General features: G+C 55.8%; 1 protein-coding gene across 1 annotated transcript in view; it reads right to left on the reverse strand.

Moving 5' to 3' along the window:
* SORCS2 (sortilin related VPS10 domain containing receptor 2) overlaps positions 1-20,879 on the reverse strand; it is a 516,528-nt gene that overhangs the window by 302,675 nt on the left and 192,974 nt on the right. The window contains 1 exon segment of the mRNA XM_058546667.1: positions 8,350-8,417. Within this exon segment, the coding sequence (XP_058402650.1) occupies positions 8,350-8,417 (68 nt within the window).

A 20,879-nucleotide genomic window follows, 5' to 3' on the forward strand; every position in this document is an offset into this window, starting at 1 on the left:
GGAAAAATCCGTCCCAGGAAATGCTCAGCAGAAAAAAAATAAAATGACACTTAAATATTAAAATCTATAAATAAAATAAAAATAAATAAAATAAAATTCAGCAAATAAAAATTAAATTAAAATTTAAAATGAAATAAAATTTAAATAAAATAAAAATTAAAGATTATGGCGTCAGATGAGATGGAGAAATGCCACACAACCTTCTCCTGAAGACGTGTGATCTGTCCTGACGTGTTAGACTCCAACGAGTCCCGCTGCAAAGAAACCTGATTGATTTTCTTCAACCTCAGTATGTTTACCAAACTTATATGACCACAAAACATGTATTTTCTGGAAACACCTATGACCAGCTGTGATATTTTCAACTGCCATTCAGCAGACGTTCACCCCCCTCCACTCCCCGTGCCCCCGCTGACTGCAGCCCCCCCCCCCGCCCCTGGTGCTGGGCTTGACGGCGTGACTTGCTTTGGCCAAAGGAATTCTAGCCGATGTGATGTGAGCAGAAGCCTTAAATGCGCTCGTGTGGATGGGCTTGGCTCTTGAGCTCCAGTTCACGCATGAGAAGAACACGTCCTGGTGGCCTGGCCCCCCAGGCTTGGGTCCCAGAACAAACACAGATGGAGCAGACCCAGGCCAGCCACCTGCAGCCTGAAGCGGAGCTGCCCAGCCAAGCCCAGCCCAAGGCCGCCAGACCACAGCCAAGCAGGGCTGTGAGAACAAGCGCTTGGTGCATGCCGCCGAGTTTGGGGGTGGCTATCACACGGCTTTATTGTCACAATAGCTGACTAATACACAGAAACACTCTTCTAAGAATCACACTTTGAAGCATAGAAAAAAACATTCCTAGGAAGAACTGTTCTTAGAAGGTGTTGGGAAAGAATGAACGGCACGTGGTACGAGCTCGAGACACATTCGGAGGACACGGGTCTTAAAACAAAGGGTCCTTGAGAGGACTTAGGCTATGTGATGGAGAGGCAGGGTTTAAGAAACAGTTCAGCAACCCAACAGAAAAAGATGGGCACAGGACATGAACAGGCGAATCCCAGCAGAGGAGACCTGAATAGTCAACAGACAGAGGAAAGTATGTTCAGGCTCACGAGGAATCACGAGAACGCAAGAGAAAACAGCAGTGAGCTACACTCTCACACCCACTGGAATGCAGACGCGTCAAGTCTGATGACTCCAAACGTCTGGAGCAGCAGTCACTGGCAGACAGAGTGGCAACAGGGAGAGAAAGAGGAACGGAGACACGTGTGGACGCTCCTGCAGCCCCGACGGGAACAGCAGACTCTGGGGGGCAGAAGTCGTGGCATGCCCACAGCACAAGAAGGTGCAACTCAACCAGCTTACGTGTGCTCCACGGATAAGTGACCAAAGCAAAACTGGGAGTAGAAATCAAATTCCAAAAGGCAGCATGGTGCCACTTGTATCAGTCTTTAAAACACACCAAACAGTAGAACGTACTGACTGTGGACAGACACACATGGGTACTAACATATCAGGCATACTTGGGGATGACCCACGCCCATTCCAAGATGGTGGCTACTGCTGGGTAGCAATGGCGGGGGTGGGGGGAGTGGGGAGAGAGTTAGGCTTGACCAGAATCTGTAACAGTGTATTTCTTTAAGAGCTGGAGATCTCAAACAGAAAAAAATCAACATCTACTACAGCTAGAGAGCCGTGTTGGGCTAGACGGGGCTCTGCTGCGGTGACAGCCGAAGCCCTAAATTCCAGTAGCTTAATGCATATTATCCCTGCTCACCATCCACCGGCCCAGACTGATCATACGACCCCAACGTGACCGCAGCGGGGGCGGGGAAGGAAGGAAGCTCCTGGATTACCTGCTGAGCCCTGGCTTGTGTCTGACACATGGGTACCTGGGCATCTATGACGTTCTGTGCTTCCTGCACGTGTTAAAGATGTCGTGATTAAAGTGAGGACCCCAGCCCACCCCAAAAGAGGGGATGGGATCCCCCCAAGTCACTCTGAGGGCAAACCTGAGACCCACCCCACCCCCAGTACTCCAAGGTTGCCCCAGCTGAAGGTCCTGTCCAGGGTCATGTGTGCTGACAGAACTGTAGGGCTGGCATGGCTTTCATGCCATGCCGGTTCAGGGGTGGTGCAGGTACAGTGTCAGCTGGGTTGTGGGACTGGGGCTGGCACTTCAAATCCATTCTGCCCGACAGCCATGCTCAGTGTGAGGTCACAGACAGGCCCAGCGGCTGCGTCACACAGAGAGGGTCAGCACATGGAGAGGGGGACCAAGTCAGCTTTCTCTCCAGCCCAGAATGCTCCCAGACCCTCTTGCTCTGTCTGACAGCATCGCAGCCAACTCTGTGCTCCTGGCCCCCATGCCCCGCCCCACCCCGGCTGGCCCCATGGAGGTAAAGGGTCTTCTAGGTCTCAGCAAGGTTTCCCACACCACCATCCATCCATCCGTCCATCCATCCATCCACCATCTGTCCATCTGTGCATCCATCTGCCCATCTGTACGTCCATCTGTCCATCCATCCATCCATCCATCCATCCATCCATCCATCTAATGCCCAGCATCACCTCCTGTGCCAGTTGTGTGCTAGGTTGTAGGCATCGAGCAATCATCAGGTGGACCCAGGACAGATCCCCATCCTCAATCAGAGTGTGTTCTTGGAGAGGGGGGAACCGTATACAAGAATTCCCACACTCAACTAGAGATGTGATAAAGAATGCCTGGCGGCTACTTCACACTGAGTGGTGGGGTGGCCTCTTTGAGGAAAAGAGGTTTATGCTGAGACTGAATGTCCCTGAGGAGCCAGTAGCTGCAGTCAATGCCAAGTGCACTGCGGGCAGGCAGCCACACAGGCACAGGCCCTTACGTGGACCGAGCTGGGCGTGGTCTAGGTTGAGCCGGCAGGCTGGTGTGCTGGAGACTGAGGAGGAAGGGGGAGAGTGGCGGGAGCTGGGATGGGAGTGGGGTGGAGGCCAGCGGGTACAGTGTCTTTGCAGGGGGTGTGGCTTGGATGTTATTCCAAGTGCATTGGGAAGCCTCACTCCGAACCAGCCCAACTCCTGGCTACTCTAAGTGTGGCCCCTGGCCCAGCAGCCTGGGTGGACCCCGGGAGCCTGTCAGAAATGCAGGCCATGAGACTGGAGTGCCAGGGAAGTCTGAGAAGTGCTCTAACTCAGCCCCTCCTGGGGACTTCTGAGAAATCCCACACTGAGGCCACGTCTTCCAAGGGAAGGCCTGGGCAGTGGTGTTTTTTAAGAGCTTTCCAGGTGACTCTTACTACCTCCTGCTGAGGACCCCGCTATCTACACATGGGATGCTGCTCAACCCTCCATGGCTTGCTTTTACCTTTTTTAGAGCATTTATGAGACAGCTGAGCCTCACTGGCCATTCGGGATCCGGCTGCAGAGACACCAAATGGGCCTCTCAGGACCCCAGCCCAGGCTAGCCGGCAGCACCCTGCAGCTCCTGAAACTGCGCCCCGGCCGTCGCCCAGAACCAGCCAATGTGCGTCTCTGGGGTGGGACACGGATGCCAGGCACTGCTAAGTGCCACTCGGAGCGGGCTCCATGGACCAACAGATCAGCATCGTCTGGAACTTGTTACAACTGCGAGGCTCAGGCCCGCCCAGACCCGGGGTCAGAATCTGAGCTGTAACCAGACCCCCGGTGATTCCCAGGCACCCGAAGGTGGGAGAAGCCCTTCTCTAGGATGTGGATCTTCAACTGGGGACCATATCTCCCTCAAGGCGGCCAAAATTGGTTCCGGAGGGGTGTGAAAAATCTTAATCTTTATGTATGAAGCACAAATCACACAAGGAACTTAAACAGAACTACAGTTACGGGCGGAGCCGCTATCAGGAAAACAGGGTCTAGAAAGGCAGGAGGGCTCAGGTGGCAATGGAAAAGCAGTTGCTCCCGGTTTTCAGACTGAACGTCCAGCATCCCGGGAGCCTCCTCAGCTCCTGCGGGTCACCCGATCAGTCTGAACTTTCCAGCACCTGGCAGTGCGTGCCCCGAACCACGGGAAGAACCTAGTGACATCCTCCCGCAAGACAGACGTGGAGCGTGGGGGGCCATCTACAGAGCATTTTGTTGCTGATTTTCACATTTCAAACACTATTTCTCTTTATTTTAACATCGCTACAGCTCTGTCGTGCAGTAGACACATATTGCACGTGAATGCCTCAGAGGCGCCACGAGCGCCTGCGTTCTTCTACACTGGTCACAGCAGCTCCTGGCTCTGCCCACCGAATTCCCCCACCTGGGCTGGGACAGGGAGGGTCGGGATCACAGCTGGCCACGAGAAGCCACCGAGGGCGTGTACCTCTCAAGTCCCTGGAGCATTGTAGGGAGTGGGGCCTGGAGGGGGAGCGAGGAGTGCTGGGGGTGAGCTGGGGAAGTCTTCTGGGACCCCATGAGGGTAGAAAGGCGGAGAGGGAGCATGGCTGAGGGGACAAGGAGACGGGCACAGATGCAAGAGCCATTCAGGAAATCGGATCCAGGTGGTATCACCAGAGTTTGATGAAGGACTGTGCAGTGAGCTGAATGGTGGTGACAAAAAGATCTATCCATGTCCTAACCCCCGGAGACCGTGAGTGTGACCTTCTGTGGAAAAGGGGTCTTTGCAGATGGAATCAAGTTAGAGATCTTGAGACGAGATCATCTTGCATAGCCAGGTGGACCCTAAATCCAATGATCCATGTCATTATAAGGAACACACAGAGGTCAGACACACAGGAGAAGGCCACGGGAAGACGGAGACCGAGATTGGAGTGATGCGGCCACATGGAATGCCCCCAGCACCAGGATCTGGAAGAGGCAGGAGGATCCTGCCCTAGAGCCTCAGAGGGAATGTGGCCCCACCCACACCTTGATTTCAGACTTCAGGCTTCCAGGACTGTGAGAGAGTCAATTCCCATTGTTTTAAGCCCCCAGCCTGTGGTCATTCGTTCCAGCAGCCCCGAGACGCTGGCACAAACTGGACGTGCGGGCAAGGGCAGGGTGGGCTGGTCTGATGCTCCTCTGGTTCCCATTGGTCCTGGGCGGCTCTGGGAGGGGCGATGCAGGTGGAGGACCAGCTCTATGCCTTCCAACCCCTGATGCCAGATAGCGATTTTCCCAGCAGGGAGGGGCTCGCTCCCTCCACACCCCTTCTAGCACTAAATCAAAGGGTCCCAGAGGCTGAGTGGAGAACACCACTGACCTAGAAGAAAGGGGCAGCGGGTTGGATCACCGAAGCCGGGAGGGAGCCGCTGCTGACATGTGGCCCATGAAATGCAGGACAATTAAAAATGCATTCAGCTTAGATTTCGGAGAGCCACTTCCAGAAAGTAAATACCATACTTGTCATTAAAAATGTATTTATTGCGATTACACAGGAGAATTCTTGGGAGGTTCAGCGCACGTTCAATAAGTATGTCTTTAACAACCCCATTTAATTCGTGTTCTCCAGGCTCGGGCACTGCCAAACTCCTGCCTACACGGACCTTAAACAGCAGACAAAGGGTAGGGTGGCATCCCGACAAAAGACCAATGGCAATCTTTACACTTCTGAACAATATTCACACAAGTCCCCAAGTAGAGAGGACATAACGCGCTCGTAAGAGGAAACGCGATTAGTAATTAAACACTAAACTGCTCACTCTCACTAGGAATCAAAGGGATGCAAATTACAACAACACTGAGGTCTGTTTGGGCCTGTTAGGTTAGGAAACTGTACAAAAGCCGTCAGAAAGAATACGGCCAGGAGGCAGGGCACCGCCCCCGGTGGAGGCTTGCATTCCTTCTGAAAAAGAATTCAGTGCTGCAGACGTAAATCTGCTCACACTCTCTGGCTCAGGAATGCAACTCCCCAAGATTCATCCCAGGGAACAAAATGAAAAGGAAAACTGCAGGCCTAAATTTTTTATGACAGCATCACAGCTAAGTATCAGAAGGAATCAACTCGAGGGGCCAGTACACGGCCATAAAAAAATGACGATGCGGGCCCCAGTGCAGCACGGAGAACAGGAAACGCGAGATGCGCGAAAGAAAGCAGGTTGCACAACGTGATCCTGCGTCTCACTACATAAACACGTCGGCATACAGGAGAGAAGATAAACAGAGACAGTAATTGTGCCCCAGGGTGGAGGCAGGGGTGAACTTTCTTGAAATGACGAAGGCTTTTGCACGTATTTTTGATAAGAGTGAAAACGTCTGGGTACAGAGACAGTGATGAGAAAGGAGCAGGGAACATTAAAATCTGTTCCTTTGCTTTGAAGAAAAACTAAATTTACACTGTGCACCGTTCTAGGGACGTTCATATGTTACCTCATTGGGTCCTCACACCCTTGCACTCAAGGGTATTTTATCTCCACTTCACAGGTAGGAGACTGAGGCTCTCGGGAGGAGAAGCCCCGAGGTGCAGCTCTGAGGTGGGTAGTTTGGCCTCTTGGCCTCCCCGCCTGCTTCTGAGGAATTCTGAGTCTGGAGCTCGTCAACAAGGTGCGCTGGATCCCCCGCCCTGGGGCTGGTCCAGGTCAGTCGCACCCACCACCATCCCCACAAGGACCCCCAGCAAATTTTAACTACACCCTCAACTCTGTCGGTGTAAGCACAGATGACACCAGGAAGGACCGTTCGCTATTCAAACAACGTTTAAAAGACTCTCATTTCCTCGTGGCCAGCCACGCTGAGATGCTGCTGGAGTGGAGGAAACCTGGCATTCGGGATGGATCAGCGAGTGCTGCTGAAGGTCGCTGGCCCTTCAGTGCTCGACTGACACGCAGGAGTTGGGGCAAGCGAGGTAGCTGAGGACTCCTGCCTGGAGGAGGAGACTCAGGTGCCTCTGCCCACTTTGTAGCCGAGGGGACCTGTCCTTGGCCCATCCGCCTGGTAAGAGGGAGCCCCTCCAGGGGCCGGCCCTTCCCAAGGAGCCTCGCCCTGAAACCACTCCCGGAACGTAAACCCTCAGACAGCGGCCCAGGAGATTTCACTGAACTGTAATGCTCATGCCATTTTCCGCTCTCGCTCCGAACAACGAACGGCCTCATCCAACCCTGGAGCGGTCTTTTTGAGAGCAATCCTCCTAAGTCTCCTTGGTAAAGGAGCTGCTGCAAGGCACGAAATTACACTCTACCAACACACAAAGTCATGGGGGTCCTGGCAGGAGGACATCTGTTCTCTTCGTAGAAACGTGGCCCGTCGCTGACTCCTTCTCTTGAGGCTGGAAGGAACTGGGAAGCAGGCAGGAAGAGACCGGGAGGTGAATCCACAGCTGAGAGGGGCTGGCTGGGACAGGCGCTTTTGTTGGAGGGCGAAGAAAAACTCAGGGCAGCGTGGGAGGCTCTGTCCCCAACCTTGGCCTCACTAGCACCAAGGGTGACCAAGCCGGCTGGCCCCAAGACAACACTGCTCCTTATACAGCAAAGAAAGGACCCAACTCTGGTTACCACGTCCACAACTTTCCCAGCATCACGAAAATCCCTCAACAGGAACCAACAGAAGGAACCCTCAAGCCCCTTAGATAAAAGCAAAGCCAAAAGCCGAAAATAAATCAACTCAAGGTGGTTGCACACAAATCAGGAGTCTTGATCAGCAGGTTTTAGTATTTTTATGGATTTCAAATAGAAAAATGAATTATTATTTGAGGAACACATCTTGGAAACCAAAATGGTTGAACACTCCGAGAACGCGGAGCGGTGAGCGGGGCACAGAGGAAACAGAATCCTTGCCTGAGAAAAGCTTTGAAACCCAGCCCATGACACTGGGCACCTTCCTTCCCCCTTCCTGGGGGAGCAGATGTAAATATTGAATGATAATAACCGAAATGGTTTCTCAAAACCTGCTTCTCTCCCACCTCACTTAAATCATCAAAGGGCTGCCTAATGATCTTAGACTGAAGTCACATCACACAGAGAAAGAGATATCCCCCGTCGTCGGCGGGTTATTTATTTACCAAGCTCTTCGGCTGAGCCAGGAAGAAAGAAAAACGCCTGAACAATGAGCGGGCTCTGTGTATTTCATGGCCCCGGGAGCTGCGTCTGAAGTTCAGAGCACAAGCGAAGGGAAATTGTGCACTGACCTGAATTCACAATGCGAACCCTCTTCCTCCCTCCGGGGAGCAGAAAAGGGAGAGAGAGAAACAGAAAGAAAAGGAAAGAAAGCAAAGACGCTTTCTGATCGGTGTCAGCTCTCCGGCGCTGCCCGTGCCCACTGACAAAACTCTTCATTTGCTTTCAACTTCTCCTGTGTGCATTTTCTAGACAAAGAAAGGTCTGCCAACTCACAGGGGCTGCTCCAGTGGGCATTCGGATCTCAGCCCTCAGCCTCGGGAGACGCGCCGGGGTGTGAGGAGAAAAGCCCACCCTTGGGCTGACTTACCGCCACAGGGAACTTTCCAGAACCTTCCCCATGTCTGCATGGTAATACTTCGTCAGGATTAAGATCACCTGTGATGGCAACAGAAAGAAAGAGGCAGAAGTCAGCGCGTTTCAAGGTTCTCACAGAGGATATGATGACACCCCCAGCCCCCAGGATTTGGGGTCTCTCGAGTGTCAGCTGCCCGGGGCCTTTCCCCGTTGGCATCCCCGGGGGCTCCGGCCACCTGGCACCAGAGCTCAGACACGGGCCTTGTTTCTGCTCTGAAAACTCGCTTCTGCTCTTCAGACTGACTTTGGGAACATCCCAGTCCCGTGAGGTCCACCCAGTAGCTGCCCTTCGGTGGGAACAATTCAGACTCAGCCCTGGACAGTCTAAACTGCGGCGAAAGGGACAGGGAGGCGGTGGTCCCGGGGAGAGTAAAGAACCCATCAGCAAGGCTTCTGAAGATGGCGCTTTGTCTCCACCGGCGCCTTCAAGAGCGACCTGAAGCCCAGCCAGAAACAGCCACTGGGGCTGCGCCCAAGACGGGAGCAGGCCCCGGAAGTCGTGCTGTCGTGACTTTCCTGGGAGCGGGCTGAGGGCAGAGCCGATGACAGTGGGCTGGGAAGGCCGAGAACAGCCGGGACAGCTGGAGGCGGTCCATAAATCATCGACGGCGCGCACACTTTTTTTTGTTGTCGTTAAACTATTCTCCAGACACACTGGGCCGTGCTTAACAAAGCTGTTTTCATAGCCTGTCTTGCAGAAAAGACGACTGTTTATAAAAATGAAAATAAACGTGTTTAAGAGCACCCAAGAGTTCTTTGAAACAAACGTACAAACAACAAAAGAAAATGGAGATTGGCCCACCCGGCGGGAAGAGAGCCTTACCGCCCGTTACCCCTCTAGCCTCTGCACTTCCCGCACGTCAAACTGAATTTCACTCACTGCCAGGTCCTATTAGCTGCTCCCAACACTCCTGTTGCCATGGGAACCCTGGGAGGCAAAAGGGAACCCCCCTGGTTCCCAGTGGAGCCGTTAGCCTGGTTAATTTGGGGTCACCACACTGGCCATGCCCAAGCTTGGCTCCTTCACGCCAGCAGAACTTTCTCCGCTCTCGATCCTTGGGGGCGTGACTGCTGCAGACACAGTTTGGCTGATCTTTCTTACCCTGGTGATTAAAGCAGGGAAGATATGGGGGGGATGTCAACCGAGCCCAGACGGTGTGCATTTTAGAGGCAGCGATGATTAAAAAAAATCGAAGCCTCGTCAGTGCAGGCGGGATGGCCTGGCCTCGCTCGGGAACAAAGCAATTTTTTCCTGCAAGGCTCTCAGGCCGCCCGAGTCAGGCCAGAATCCTCTGATGATGGAGGAAGGCAGCCAGGCAGAATGACAGGGCCTGAACGCGCGGGAGACAAGCGTATTTTTAACCTGTCGATTTATATTTTATAGTCTTGCTGTTGCCACAGGAGATTTCGAGAGCTGGAGTGTGACAGCTGGAAGAGACCTCAGAGTCTGTTTAATCTGGTCCCATCCGGTGTGGAATCCTCAACCCCACATCCTCATCAAGCACCTGCCATCTGGGCTCTGCTCACACACCTCGAGAGACGGGGAGCTCATCCCCTAATGTGGTGCTTGGGTCCTTCTGTGGGCTGAGCTCTGTCCCCTAGTAACTTCTGCCCACGTGTACGAGATCTGCCGCTGTGGACGATGACTGAGCCCACTCCCTTCCACAGAGACTCTCCACTCACGCTCACCCCCCTTCGTTTAAGCTCCAGCCATTCTGGGCCTTCACACAAGCTGTTCCTCATCTTGGGACCCTCTTCCCTGCCCCTCACTCCTAATTCCTTGGTTAATTCCAATTCAACTTTCAGATCTCAGTCCAATTGACACCACCTCCAGGAAGTCTCCCAGACTCCTCCCCTGAGTTCAATGCCCTCTGCATACTCCCTCTGATCCTGTGCTTCCTGCCCCCTCAACACAGCTCACAGGGTCTGTTTCTACCGCTAGACAACAAGCCCTCTGAGGGAGGGGACTGTGTCCTGTTTTATGTCCCAGTACTGGGCACAGCCCCTGCTGTACAATGAGCACTCAACCATGTGTTGAGAAATAAGGGTGGCGTTGCCAAAGGAACAATGATTAAGGCCACAAAGCCAGGCAGAGGCGAGCGCCCTGGGCAGGCCCCTCCCCGGCTGGCCATCCATTCACAAGTCGCCCTCTTCCATCGGACGCACCCTCCACTCTTGGTGCAGCGGACAGTGTCGCTCTCCGGGTGCCGCCTTACCCACTAAGCTGAATGAGAGCTTGGGCCCCATGGCCAGGACCCAAGGTCGTGCTTGCCCGGAGCGAGGGGTCAGCCCTGGCAGAGCCCCGGCCAACACCCTTGACTCTGCAGTTGGCAGCGGGAGGGCCCCTCTGCCTTAGGCTCAGACCTGTCAAGCTCGGTGCTCCTCAGTTCCCGGATCTACCACGAGGAGATAACAGCCAGCTCCCTCTGCGAAGGGGAGGATGAACCAAGAAGTGACCCCCGCTCTCACGGCTACACTCCCTGACGTCAGCTCAGTGACCGACGTGCAGAGGACTGGGCTATGCGGTTTACACACATCAGCTCTCTTTATACGTCCCGGCACCCTACCAGGCAGCTCCTATTATCATCCCCCTCTGACGATGAAGAAACTAAAGAGAGAGCAAAAATACTGTGCCCAAACTACACCTCCCGTAAGCCATCGAGCTGGGATGTGACATCAGAGTCAGGGCTCGTAACTCTAGGCTGAAAGTCCGTGTTTTCAGAAGAAACTTCTATTAAAAGTTGTTTCAAAGAACTGAAAATTATGCTATGCCCTTCTGGGGTCCTCAGCTAACAGCTTTGGAAGTGAAACATCTAGGAACAGTTCTTCCAGTGGCTGCTGTGTTACCATAGCTCCGGGTGCTTAGATCTGGATGGGAAAAAAATCCGGAATGTGAGTGGGTGCTTCTACAGCCCAGCCACTGCCAAGGGTCTCCTCCCATCCTGAGGCCGCCTGAGCCCACAGCCCACAGGAGTCCTTCCAGATGATCAGGAACAACCGAGGACACAAGGATTGCGAGCTACCCCTGCCCAAGGGAGGACGGGTGACAGCGTCATTGTCACCATGGCCCCTCGGGTCCCACGTCACACTCAGTCTCATCTTCTCACTTCTGGTCCTGGGGGCCCTGGTGGTGAGCAGGCTCACAGTGAGGGGGTGCCGGGCGCCTACTCTGTGCCGACTCAGCACATTATGGGCATCAGCTCATCAGTCCCCACACAGCCCCATGGGGAGGGGCCACCACTATTGTTCCCATTTTACTGATGAGGAAACTGAGGCACAGAGCTGCCAAGTGACCCGCCTGACATGGCACGTGGCAGAACCAGGGGCCTCTTGTGGCCAATCCAGGGCTTTCATTGGTTCATGTGTCCTCCCTGCCCCCACCTCCCTGTGACGTCTGCCTTGCAAGCACGGGACATGTGGATACCCCTGTCTCCCCTGGGTGTGCCATCACCCAGGTCTGGCCCAGGAGCCCTCCACCCTAAAAGGCCAGCCTGTGGCACCATCGGAGAAGCCAGTCTCTCTGGACTTCCCCCACCTGCCCGTCCCTGAGGCTGCGGGGCTGGAAGCTCCACGCAGGAGGGGACATGTTCCACTTGGCTCCAGCCTAACTCCTCAAGGCTTAGCACGGAGCAAAGCTCCCCGATATCCATTGAGCAAATGCAGAAATGAGTGGATGAGTCTGTGAGGGAATGAATGAGTACCCCCGGGCAGAAGCTGGTCCAGAGAGGAGAGAGAAGCTGTCCCTCAGGCCACTGTCACAGCCAGCCCTGCTCCCCCTGGCACTTGCGAGTTCCTCCCGGAGCCCGTCCATCTGGACCACCCTCTCTTTCTGACGCCAGCAAACGCCACCCAAGGGTGGTGAACCCGCTGTTCCTGAGCCCCACGGGGCACGCACAGCGACGCCCATCCTGACCCTCGGCGGGGAAGCTCAAGAACCGGGTGGGCACGAGACCCCACCCCTTACCCAGAGAGAGCCCACCGAGGGGCTCCCCCACGGGAGTGCCCCAGCAGCTGGGGCCAGCGGGCTGGCACGTGACCTGAGCAGCCCTCCCGGCCCCGGACTCAGCAGAGCCTGCACTTGCTTTAGCGCTCTGCTGTTCACCAATTCGAAAGGTTTCAACAAGTTTTCGTTACGCACCAGACCCTGTAAATAATGCAGCTGGTCGTGAGACAGCTGCCCGCCCTGAGTTCCCGAGTTCAGTGCCCCTCCAGCCCTTCTCATGTACTGGAGTGTCTGTTGGACCCCGGTCCCACCAAGCCTGTCCAGGCCCATCTGCCGGGTCAGGGAGGCAAGGAGGGCGGGCCAAGTGAGGGGCTGGAAGGAGGCATACGTGAAAACAGATTTAACAGAGCCATGGGGACCTGGGACGGCTTCATCCAACTCTCACCTTAGAAATGGGGAAACTGAGGTTCAGCGAAAGGAAGGGGCTTCCACAGGGACAGACCCTGGTCCCCAGAGATACCCATCCAGAGCCCAGCCGTCGCACCCACCGCCCCAGGTGTCATTCCAGAGACAGGCCCAGGGTGGACCACACAGCCTGTTCCCTCACTGGAGGCGGCCGAGGGCTCTCTCCCTAAGAAGGAAAAGAAGCCTTGACGTCCACACTCAGCTCATGGAGAGACCCTCGGGGGCAGTGGAGCCCGCCCCCACCTTGATCACACCAGCCTGTCTCCTGCCTCCACTCCACAATTCAGTTCCGAGCCCAGATGGTGATCGCTGCCCCAAGGGACTCACAGTCCGCTCTTCACCCTGCTCTCCGATGAGCCTGTGAAATGCACTTGGAAACAAGGCGCTCGGCCTGGATCTCAAAGCTCCTGAGAGGGGCTTATGGTGAGGGCCCTGCAGCTGGAGGAAGCCTCGCTAACCAGCCGAGGACCCTTGAGTGGCATTAACAGATCTGTCGCTCCAAGGGGAGGCTGGTTTAGGGGGAGTCCCGGTGCCCAGTGCTGGTGGAGACCAAGGGCAACGCAGTGCACGTCTCCACCTGCAGACAGCATTCGCCGTGCTGCGCATGTTGTCTTTATCAGGCCGCCCCGGCACAGCGGGCACCACCTCTCAGACAGATTACGATAAAACAGGGAGGGTGTGGTGCAGTGGGACGACGCTGGGCCAGTTAGATAAACCCTCTGAACCTCAGTTTCCTCATCTGTGGAATGGAGCTGACTCACGTAGGACCTCATAAGGGTGCTGCGGGATGATGGCCACCCACACGAGGTTATAGCAGAAATCAGGACACAGACGTCCTGTCTGGGGCTAAACTCCTCAGTCCCTGAGCAGCCGTGGGCACATTTCCAGACCCCTGTGGGTCTCACTTTCCCCATCTATAAAATGAAGGAAATGCTCCCCTCCAAAAATCAAAGCTGATGGCTTTGGGATCCTCAAATGGCCTGTTGAATCCTAAATATCCTAATGACCCCCCCCACCACGTGTTTTCAAAATGCCATTTTCATGGACCAGTCGATTGAGCCTTTCTCCAAACTGAACCTACCAGCTCTGCCCACAGGTCACTGTTTCCCTAACCCTGGGGTTGGATTCTCAAGAACATCACCACTGACCGGAGGTTCCAGGGGCTTCCTGAGAAATGCTGAGCCTCCCCTCAGTCAGGACCTGGCCAGGTCCGATTCAGCAGCACGGTGATGACACGAGGCGCCAGCTCTTCTCGAGGGAGGGCCGAGCACTGAGCTGTGAGCCTGTGTACCCAGCACCCGCGTGGGCTTCACCGAGGCTCGTCTTCACCAAGTTTGCCATTAGGCGTGCTCAGCGCTGCCTCCTCAAATGTGCCCCTCCCAGGACGAGAAACGTCCAGATCACCTCCAACTCGGGGCCCTGAGCCTTCAAAACAGCCAACGGGAAAGGATGTTGAAGCAGCCTGCATCTGTTTGCCTTCCAAGGGCTCAAGAATAATCAGAAAACATCCACACATACTCAGGCCCAACTCAGTCGTCAATCAGTAAGCACGTTGCACACACACACAAAAGGCAGCAAGCACTCAGGGTGCCTTGTGAACTCTGAGCTCAACTTCCATGGGAAAAGGGAGACCTGAGAGCTGGCCTGCGAGGCCCGGAAGGCCCTGCCTCACTGTTGTCCTCCAGGAAAAGCGGGAGAGGCTGGCCGAGGCATGGTCTAGTCTGAGCCTTGCTGCTCACAGCGGGGTCTGGGACCAGCCACACAGGCTTCCCAGGAGCTCCTAGAAATGCAGAACCCCGTGAGGCCCCACCCCGGACCTACTGACTCAGAATCTGTGTTTTAACATTAACGTTTGAGAATCTGCACTGGCAAGTCCTCGCCCAAAGAAAGGCCTGGGTCCCCATCTGTTCACTCACATGAGAAGCTGGCTCTCCTCGTATCACTCAAGAGAGCCCTGTCCTCTCCATCCTCATGCCGCTGACCCGGCCTCCACTGACCCAACAGTAAACACACACCACCCTTGGGCACACACTCACCACCACGACTCTCAGTCACCCCAGGGCCTTCGCATATGCTGATGCCTGTGCTTACAGCACTCTTCTACCCCTCCACACTGCCTCCCTCCTGCGTATTCTTAAAGCCACTTCCTCCTGGAAGCCTTCCCCAGCCACCGCAGGCTGTGAGCTCCAGGGGGCAGGAACCAAGTTCACCTCTGTCACCACTGTCTCCTGAGCCTAACCAGGTGCCAGCACACAGCGAGATCCCAATAAATAATTGCTGAAAGAATTGATCAGCTGCAAAGTGGCTCCAAAAAGCCAAGATCAACTCCTGGGGTGGCCTTTCCCCACCCCACCCCACCTGTCCGCTTGCCCAGGTGTGGAAGTTGACTCTGGAATGTGTCCGACATTCCGTCATCTCAGAACACCAGAACTCACGGGTTTAGGAACCCGCCTGAGGACTGAGGCCCAGACAGGGGAAGGCTCCAGCCCAGGGTCCCCTGGCAGATATGTCACCTAGTAGGACCCCACTCCTGGTTCTCTGCACAGCGACGCACTACCCCCCATAGGAGAGACGCTGAGGGTGGGAAGGCGGACAGGGGTCTTTCACCCAAACCTTCAGTGATGGCAGCGATAACAGCAAATACTTAACCACCACCCACTCCACACTTTACAGGCACTGTCCCCATTACACAGATGAGCAAACTGAGGGACAGAGAGATAAAACAACGGCCCCAAGATCACACAGCTTGTACATGGTGGCCCTTGGACATGGGAACAAGTAAAACAAATCAGGAATCAAGTGTTAGGAAGAGAGGTCAAAAAAGAGGGAGAGGATAAGGTATTTTATAGTGACTATGAGCATTTATTCAACAAACAGTCTAATCTCTCAACACTACAGGTGTGAGGATCCACAGAGAAGAGGCAGCCAGGGCCCCGGCTCCCACAGGCACCCACAGTCCCTAGGGCCCGCTGATGGTGACATCCCTCTGCACATACGATTCCAGGATGCTCAGGAGAGCTCTGCCAAGTGTAGGTATGTGTGTCACTGTCTGTAAACACATGTTCATGCATAGAAAAGGGGGGCCACCCACACACGGGGGTCTTTACAGACGATACTACGGAGAGACTGTGGAGTACACCCACACAGAGGGATGCTCTTTGCACCGAGCTGCAAGTACAGCACCCTCCCGGGGGAGCCTCCTGATCCAGCCACAGCATCTTATATCCTGTTCCAAAAAAGCTGAGATCTCAGAGAGGCCAGGGCGCTCTTGCTGGGCCCCAGCAGGAGGGGCCCTCAGGTTGTGGCAGGTCTCGGCGGTTGTTATCCACCCCACTGCTGGTCATGCCCCGCGACTGGTGCAAATTCTCTGTTCCCTTGAGTCTCAGTTTACTCATCCAAAAAATGGGCACCAAAGCCCCAGCTCCATCCACCCTAACCTCACTGAAAGGTGACGGTCATCAGAGAATGGTTATCAATGGACTTTAAAAACTGTGAAGGGCTATCCTAGAGGAAGAGCCTGATTATCAGAAACCCCGGAGGGGATCAGCTCGATTTTGTTGACTGAAAATAAAAATCCCGCAACTATTCACAGCGAATTGTGAACTTGACAGTTTCTCCTTCGAGAGCAAGAGAGACCCGGCCTCGGCCCACCTCCCAGATGAGAAGCTGAGGTTCACAGATGGGCAGGGGCCGCCCCAAAAGGCACCCGAGAGACAGCAGAGCTGGACTCAGACAGGCCGGCCTGCAGCCAAGACCGTGGCTCTTTCTAGAACAGTACACTGCGGAGCTCTCTCCAGCCTGAGCAAGAGGAGGAGGCTTCCTGCCAACCCACAATGCTGGCCCCTTCCCCTTCAACACACGAGCCGGCCCACACCCCACTCCCCAGGACGGCAGCCGGGCTCAGCACAGGCACCTTCACCCCAGATGCATCCTCTATGAAGAAATCGATTCCATTTAAGAGAAATTGATTCTGCATTTATCTACCAGGGAGAGGAATCCTGTTTCTGCTAAAGACCGCCGAGGGGAAGGGTGGGGGATCCTGCCAGGCTCAGAAAGCCACAGCAGGTGCTGGTTCTCCATGGACCAGGCCTCCGTCAACGCCACCGCCGCCCTGCAGACACCAGGGCTGCCAGCTCCAGCCGCTGGCCACCCTCGCCCGCTCCTGCCGCACAGCCCAGGAGTCTCACCCACCCTCTCCTCCTGCTCCGTGGAGCCTCCTTGATTTTCCCAGCCAGCGGGATCCCCACACGCCTCGGGATCCTCCCTGGAGGGTCTCACTCCCAAGTGGGCCAAGAAAGTTCCTGTCAAAGCCGCTGTTGGCACGACAGCTCCTGCCAACAGAATCTCCTGCAGAGCAGAGAGCCTGGGTCCCCACCTCGCCAGACTGCAGAGCCTGGAGGACACCACGTGGGGACAACCACACTCCTGGAGCCCGTCTGTCTGAATCCTGGCTCTACAACGTACCAGCCGTGTACTCCTGGACTCAACCTCTCCGAGCCTCAGTTTCCCCATCTGTGACATGGGGATGATGATGTGGGCCTCCAGGGCTGGAGTAAAGATGAAATGAGTTCAGTGTGTCCACCGTAAGCACGCCACTCAGGGCTGGAGCTAGGGTCAAGGCAAGGCCTGGGGTGAGGGCTCGGGTCAGGGCTTGGGATTAGAGTTAGGAGTGAGGTTAGGGTTAGGGTTGAGCATAGGGCTAGTTATTGTCAGGGTGAAGGTAGGGTTGGGTCTAAGGTTTGGGTATGAATAGGGGTACAGTAGGGCTGGTTTTCGGGCTGGGGCTGGGGCTGCTGTTGGGCTGTGCTGCCTCTCTGAAACTCTGTTCTGCATCTTGTGGTTTGGGCAGGACTTGTTAGTGACACACGTGAGCCACATTGCGTAGCAGTCTAGGTGAGATGTTATCGTGCATGCTGAAATACTCTGAGAAGTGTGTTAAATGAATAAACCAATAAATGGTCAAACTTTCCAATCTACCTACTCGCCACCATATGCACATCTGACCAACTCTGTGCCCATCCTCCTTTCTTCCCTGGCACAGACCCCTGCACCTCTCCACCCACCAGGGTGGTGGACCTTCTTACAGGGCCAGCAAAGACGCCTCTTCCTGGAAGCGTTCCAGGACGTCTCTAGCCCAGATGCTGGCTTTTGATCACGCCCTCTTTTCCCGCAGCAGGCATGAGCTCCAGCCTTATGTCTTTGAGGCTGGACCCCGCCCCTCACCAGCTGCTCTGCCCTGACACCCAGCACCGGGATGAGGCTCACTGCAGGGGAAGGTGCACAGCCTTGGGGCCAGCCCAGCCCGAGTGTGAATCCCCACTGCTGTGTGGCGTCCCTCCTCGCTCTAGCGTCACCTCCTTATCTGCAACACTGGCAGATAATGGCCACACGTCCCCGAGTGGCTGGGAGGACGAGGTATAATGTGTGCGGAGGACCTGGCACCCTGCCTGACACGGAGGAGTGCTTGACAAAGGACCGTCCCTGCCCTCCTCAATAACCAGAGCGAGAGGCGGGCTGGGGCTGTTGGCTGGAGAGAGACAGGCATGGCTGCCCTCTGCGATGCCGTGCCACGCCCTGAGTCACCCAGGCCCCAAGTAGGACCCTTCCTTCCCGCAGAGCCGTGGCCTCATCTGGCGGTTCTGTTTTGGCAGCTGGGGGCCTGGCAGCGGTCCAGCTGCAGGAACAGAAGTCGGGGCCACCCAGCGAGTCCTGAGTTGGACCTGGCTCCATGTCGCTGGTGGCCACTGTGCAACCTCCTCCCCACCTCCCACCACACTTGAGAAGGAGAGGAGGGAGAGGTTGCAGCTGCCAGGAGCAGGGGAGGATCGGGGAGGACCTGGGAAGGGAAGACACCTCTGCTCCCATAAATGCACAAGCCTTGAGGCCATCGAAGGCTCCTCCTTTCAGAAGCTTTTGCAGACAATGGAGCAACCCCAGAACGGTGTTCAGGAGGCTCAGGGAGAGGAGAGGAGGGCTTCTGATTAGGGTCTGGGGTGGGAGGGCACCCATACGTCCCCCTTCTGGGAGGAATGACATCAAATGCAGATAAAGGATGTGGGCCAAACAAGTCAGGGCGGCAGTCCGGATCCGCGAGCCAGCTTTAACCCAAATGCAGCGTTCTCTGCAAAAGGGGGCTGCTGTCAGCTTCCTGGTTCTCACAGCATGCTGTGGTTACGTCAAGTAACGTCATTGGAGGAAGCTGGGGGAAGGATACACGGAACTCTCCACTATCTCTGTAACTTGTTACTATTTTAAAATAAAAAATGATAATAAAAAACAGAGAAAGACTTGAGAGACGTATCAACTAGATGCAAAAAACAATGGTTTGAGACTATGCAAGCCTCCCCCTGCCTCCCTCCCACCCTCTGTGGACCCGGGGAGAGGCCCACCCAGAGGGGCCCCTGGAGACACAGCTGGGCCTGTGGCCACATTCCAGCGCACTCTCCAGCCAGCCCCATGGACAGAGACCAAGGCCCATCACCAACACCCATCAGAACAGCAGCAATGGTGGGCTCCCTCCACACAACGGGAAGGCCCTGCCCAGGTGTGCCAGGCACATGGGGACCAGAAATGTGCCGGGACGTAAGAAGCGAAAGAGGACGACGGGGAAGCAAGAAAGAGGAACAAGTCACATGAACGCCAGCCTTGAACCCGTGACCCTACCCACTAGTGGCCATGGCCCTTACTCCCCGGGAAAGGCCAGTAAAGTGCAGTGTCCCCAAAGTAGGGTCCTGAGGGGCCATTCTCCTGGCCCCTGTGGTGTCTGCCCTGTTAGGACACTCGTTATTCAGTAGTTGAAGTACAGATGTCGGCAGGGGCACACATGTCACCGAAACCCCATTTCCTTCACACAGCTGGCCCGGCCTCCCCTGGCAGGTAGGAGTGGCTTTGAGACTAAGTTCTGGCCCACAGAATCCATAGAATGTGGACAGGAGTCAAATGTGTCACCGGCGTGCGTAAACCACGAAAATCTCCTCTTTATCATCACCATCTCTTTAAAATAATATTAATTTACTCTGTCCTGGCCCCAGCTAAGCACTTCACGGACATTATCTCATTTAATCCTCCCAACAGCCCTGGTCACTGGGAACCATTTCATCCCCATTTTGGAGATGAGGATGTCGAGGCGCAGAGAGGGAAGTTACTGTCCCCAGGTCACACAGCTCAGAAGAGGCCGAGCTGGGCCTGAAGCTCAGCCGTCTGACTCCAGAAGGCTGCCTGGGCATCAGCAGAACGGCCTCCAGAGGCCTGGCTGGGAGAGAGGCGCCCGGCCCCCGCGCATCCCAGTTCCACACGACAGCGGGGGCCGCGTGCCTCCCTCTGTAACCAAACTCCCATCGGAGCTTCGGCCCCGGAGACGCCCGGTGAACAGGCTCAAGGCAGCCTCCCTCGCAGTGGACACCTGGGGCTCCGGCGGCCGGCTCAGTCCCGGGACCAGCGCGGCCGCTCCGCGCCCCGGCTCCCCTCGGCCTCGGTGGGTGGGGCCAGGAGCCAGTCTGCTGGGGCCACGCTCGGCCCGGGGCGCGTGCGGCGCCCCTCCCGCCGCTGCTGGCGGAGCTCGCTGTGAGCGCGCTGTGCCTCGGGGTCCCTCCACCCGGCCGTGCTCAGAGGCTTTACAGCTGCACTTTCAGCTGTCGCGCGGCCGCATTTCACCACTCCCCTGAGAGCCCTCGTCCAGCCAAAAAGCTACACCAAGAACGATTTATCCCTGAGGCCTCAAAACCACGCACCAACGCGGGCTCGGAGGAGCGGCCGGGCAGGAGCGCAGAGCTGCCCGCTTGGGCCGGGGCGCCCTGGCCCCCGGGGCGTTCGGAGCCGGGCGGCCTCCGTCCGGGCACTTGCGGCAGCACTCGGCAGGGCTTGGGGAATGAACGAATGAACAAATGGATGCATACGTGGACAGGATGCTCCAGTCAGGCATGACGGACAGCTGCTCGCCTTGGACAGGCCCCGCCCCCTCCGCACCCGCAGTTCTCCGCCTTTACCCCCCCCTACTCCGCCTGCAGCTTGCTGCTCCTGTACCATCCTTGGCCTCCCCCGTCCGCCCCTCAGAAGGCACATCCTCACTCCTCCCA

This window comes from Diceros bicornis, chromosome 8, assembly GCF_020826845.1.
Source record: "Diceros bicornis minor isolate mBicDic1 chromosome 8, mDicBic1.mat.cur, whole genome shotgun sequence".
In the NCBI taxonomy this organism is placed as follows: Eukaryota; Metazoa; Chordata; class Mammalia; order Perissodactyla; family Rhinocerotidae; genus Diceros; species Diceros bicornis.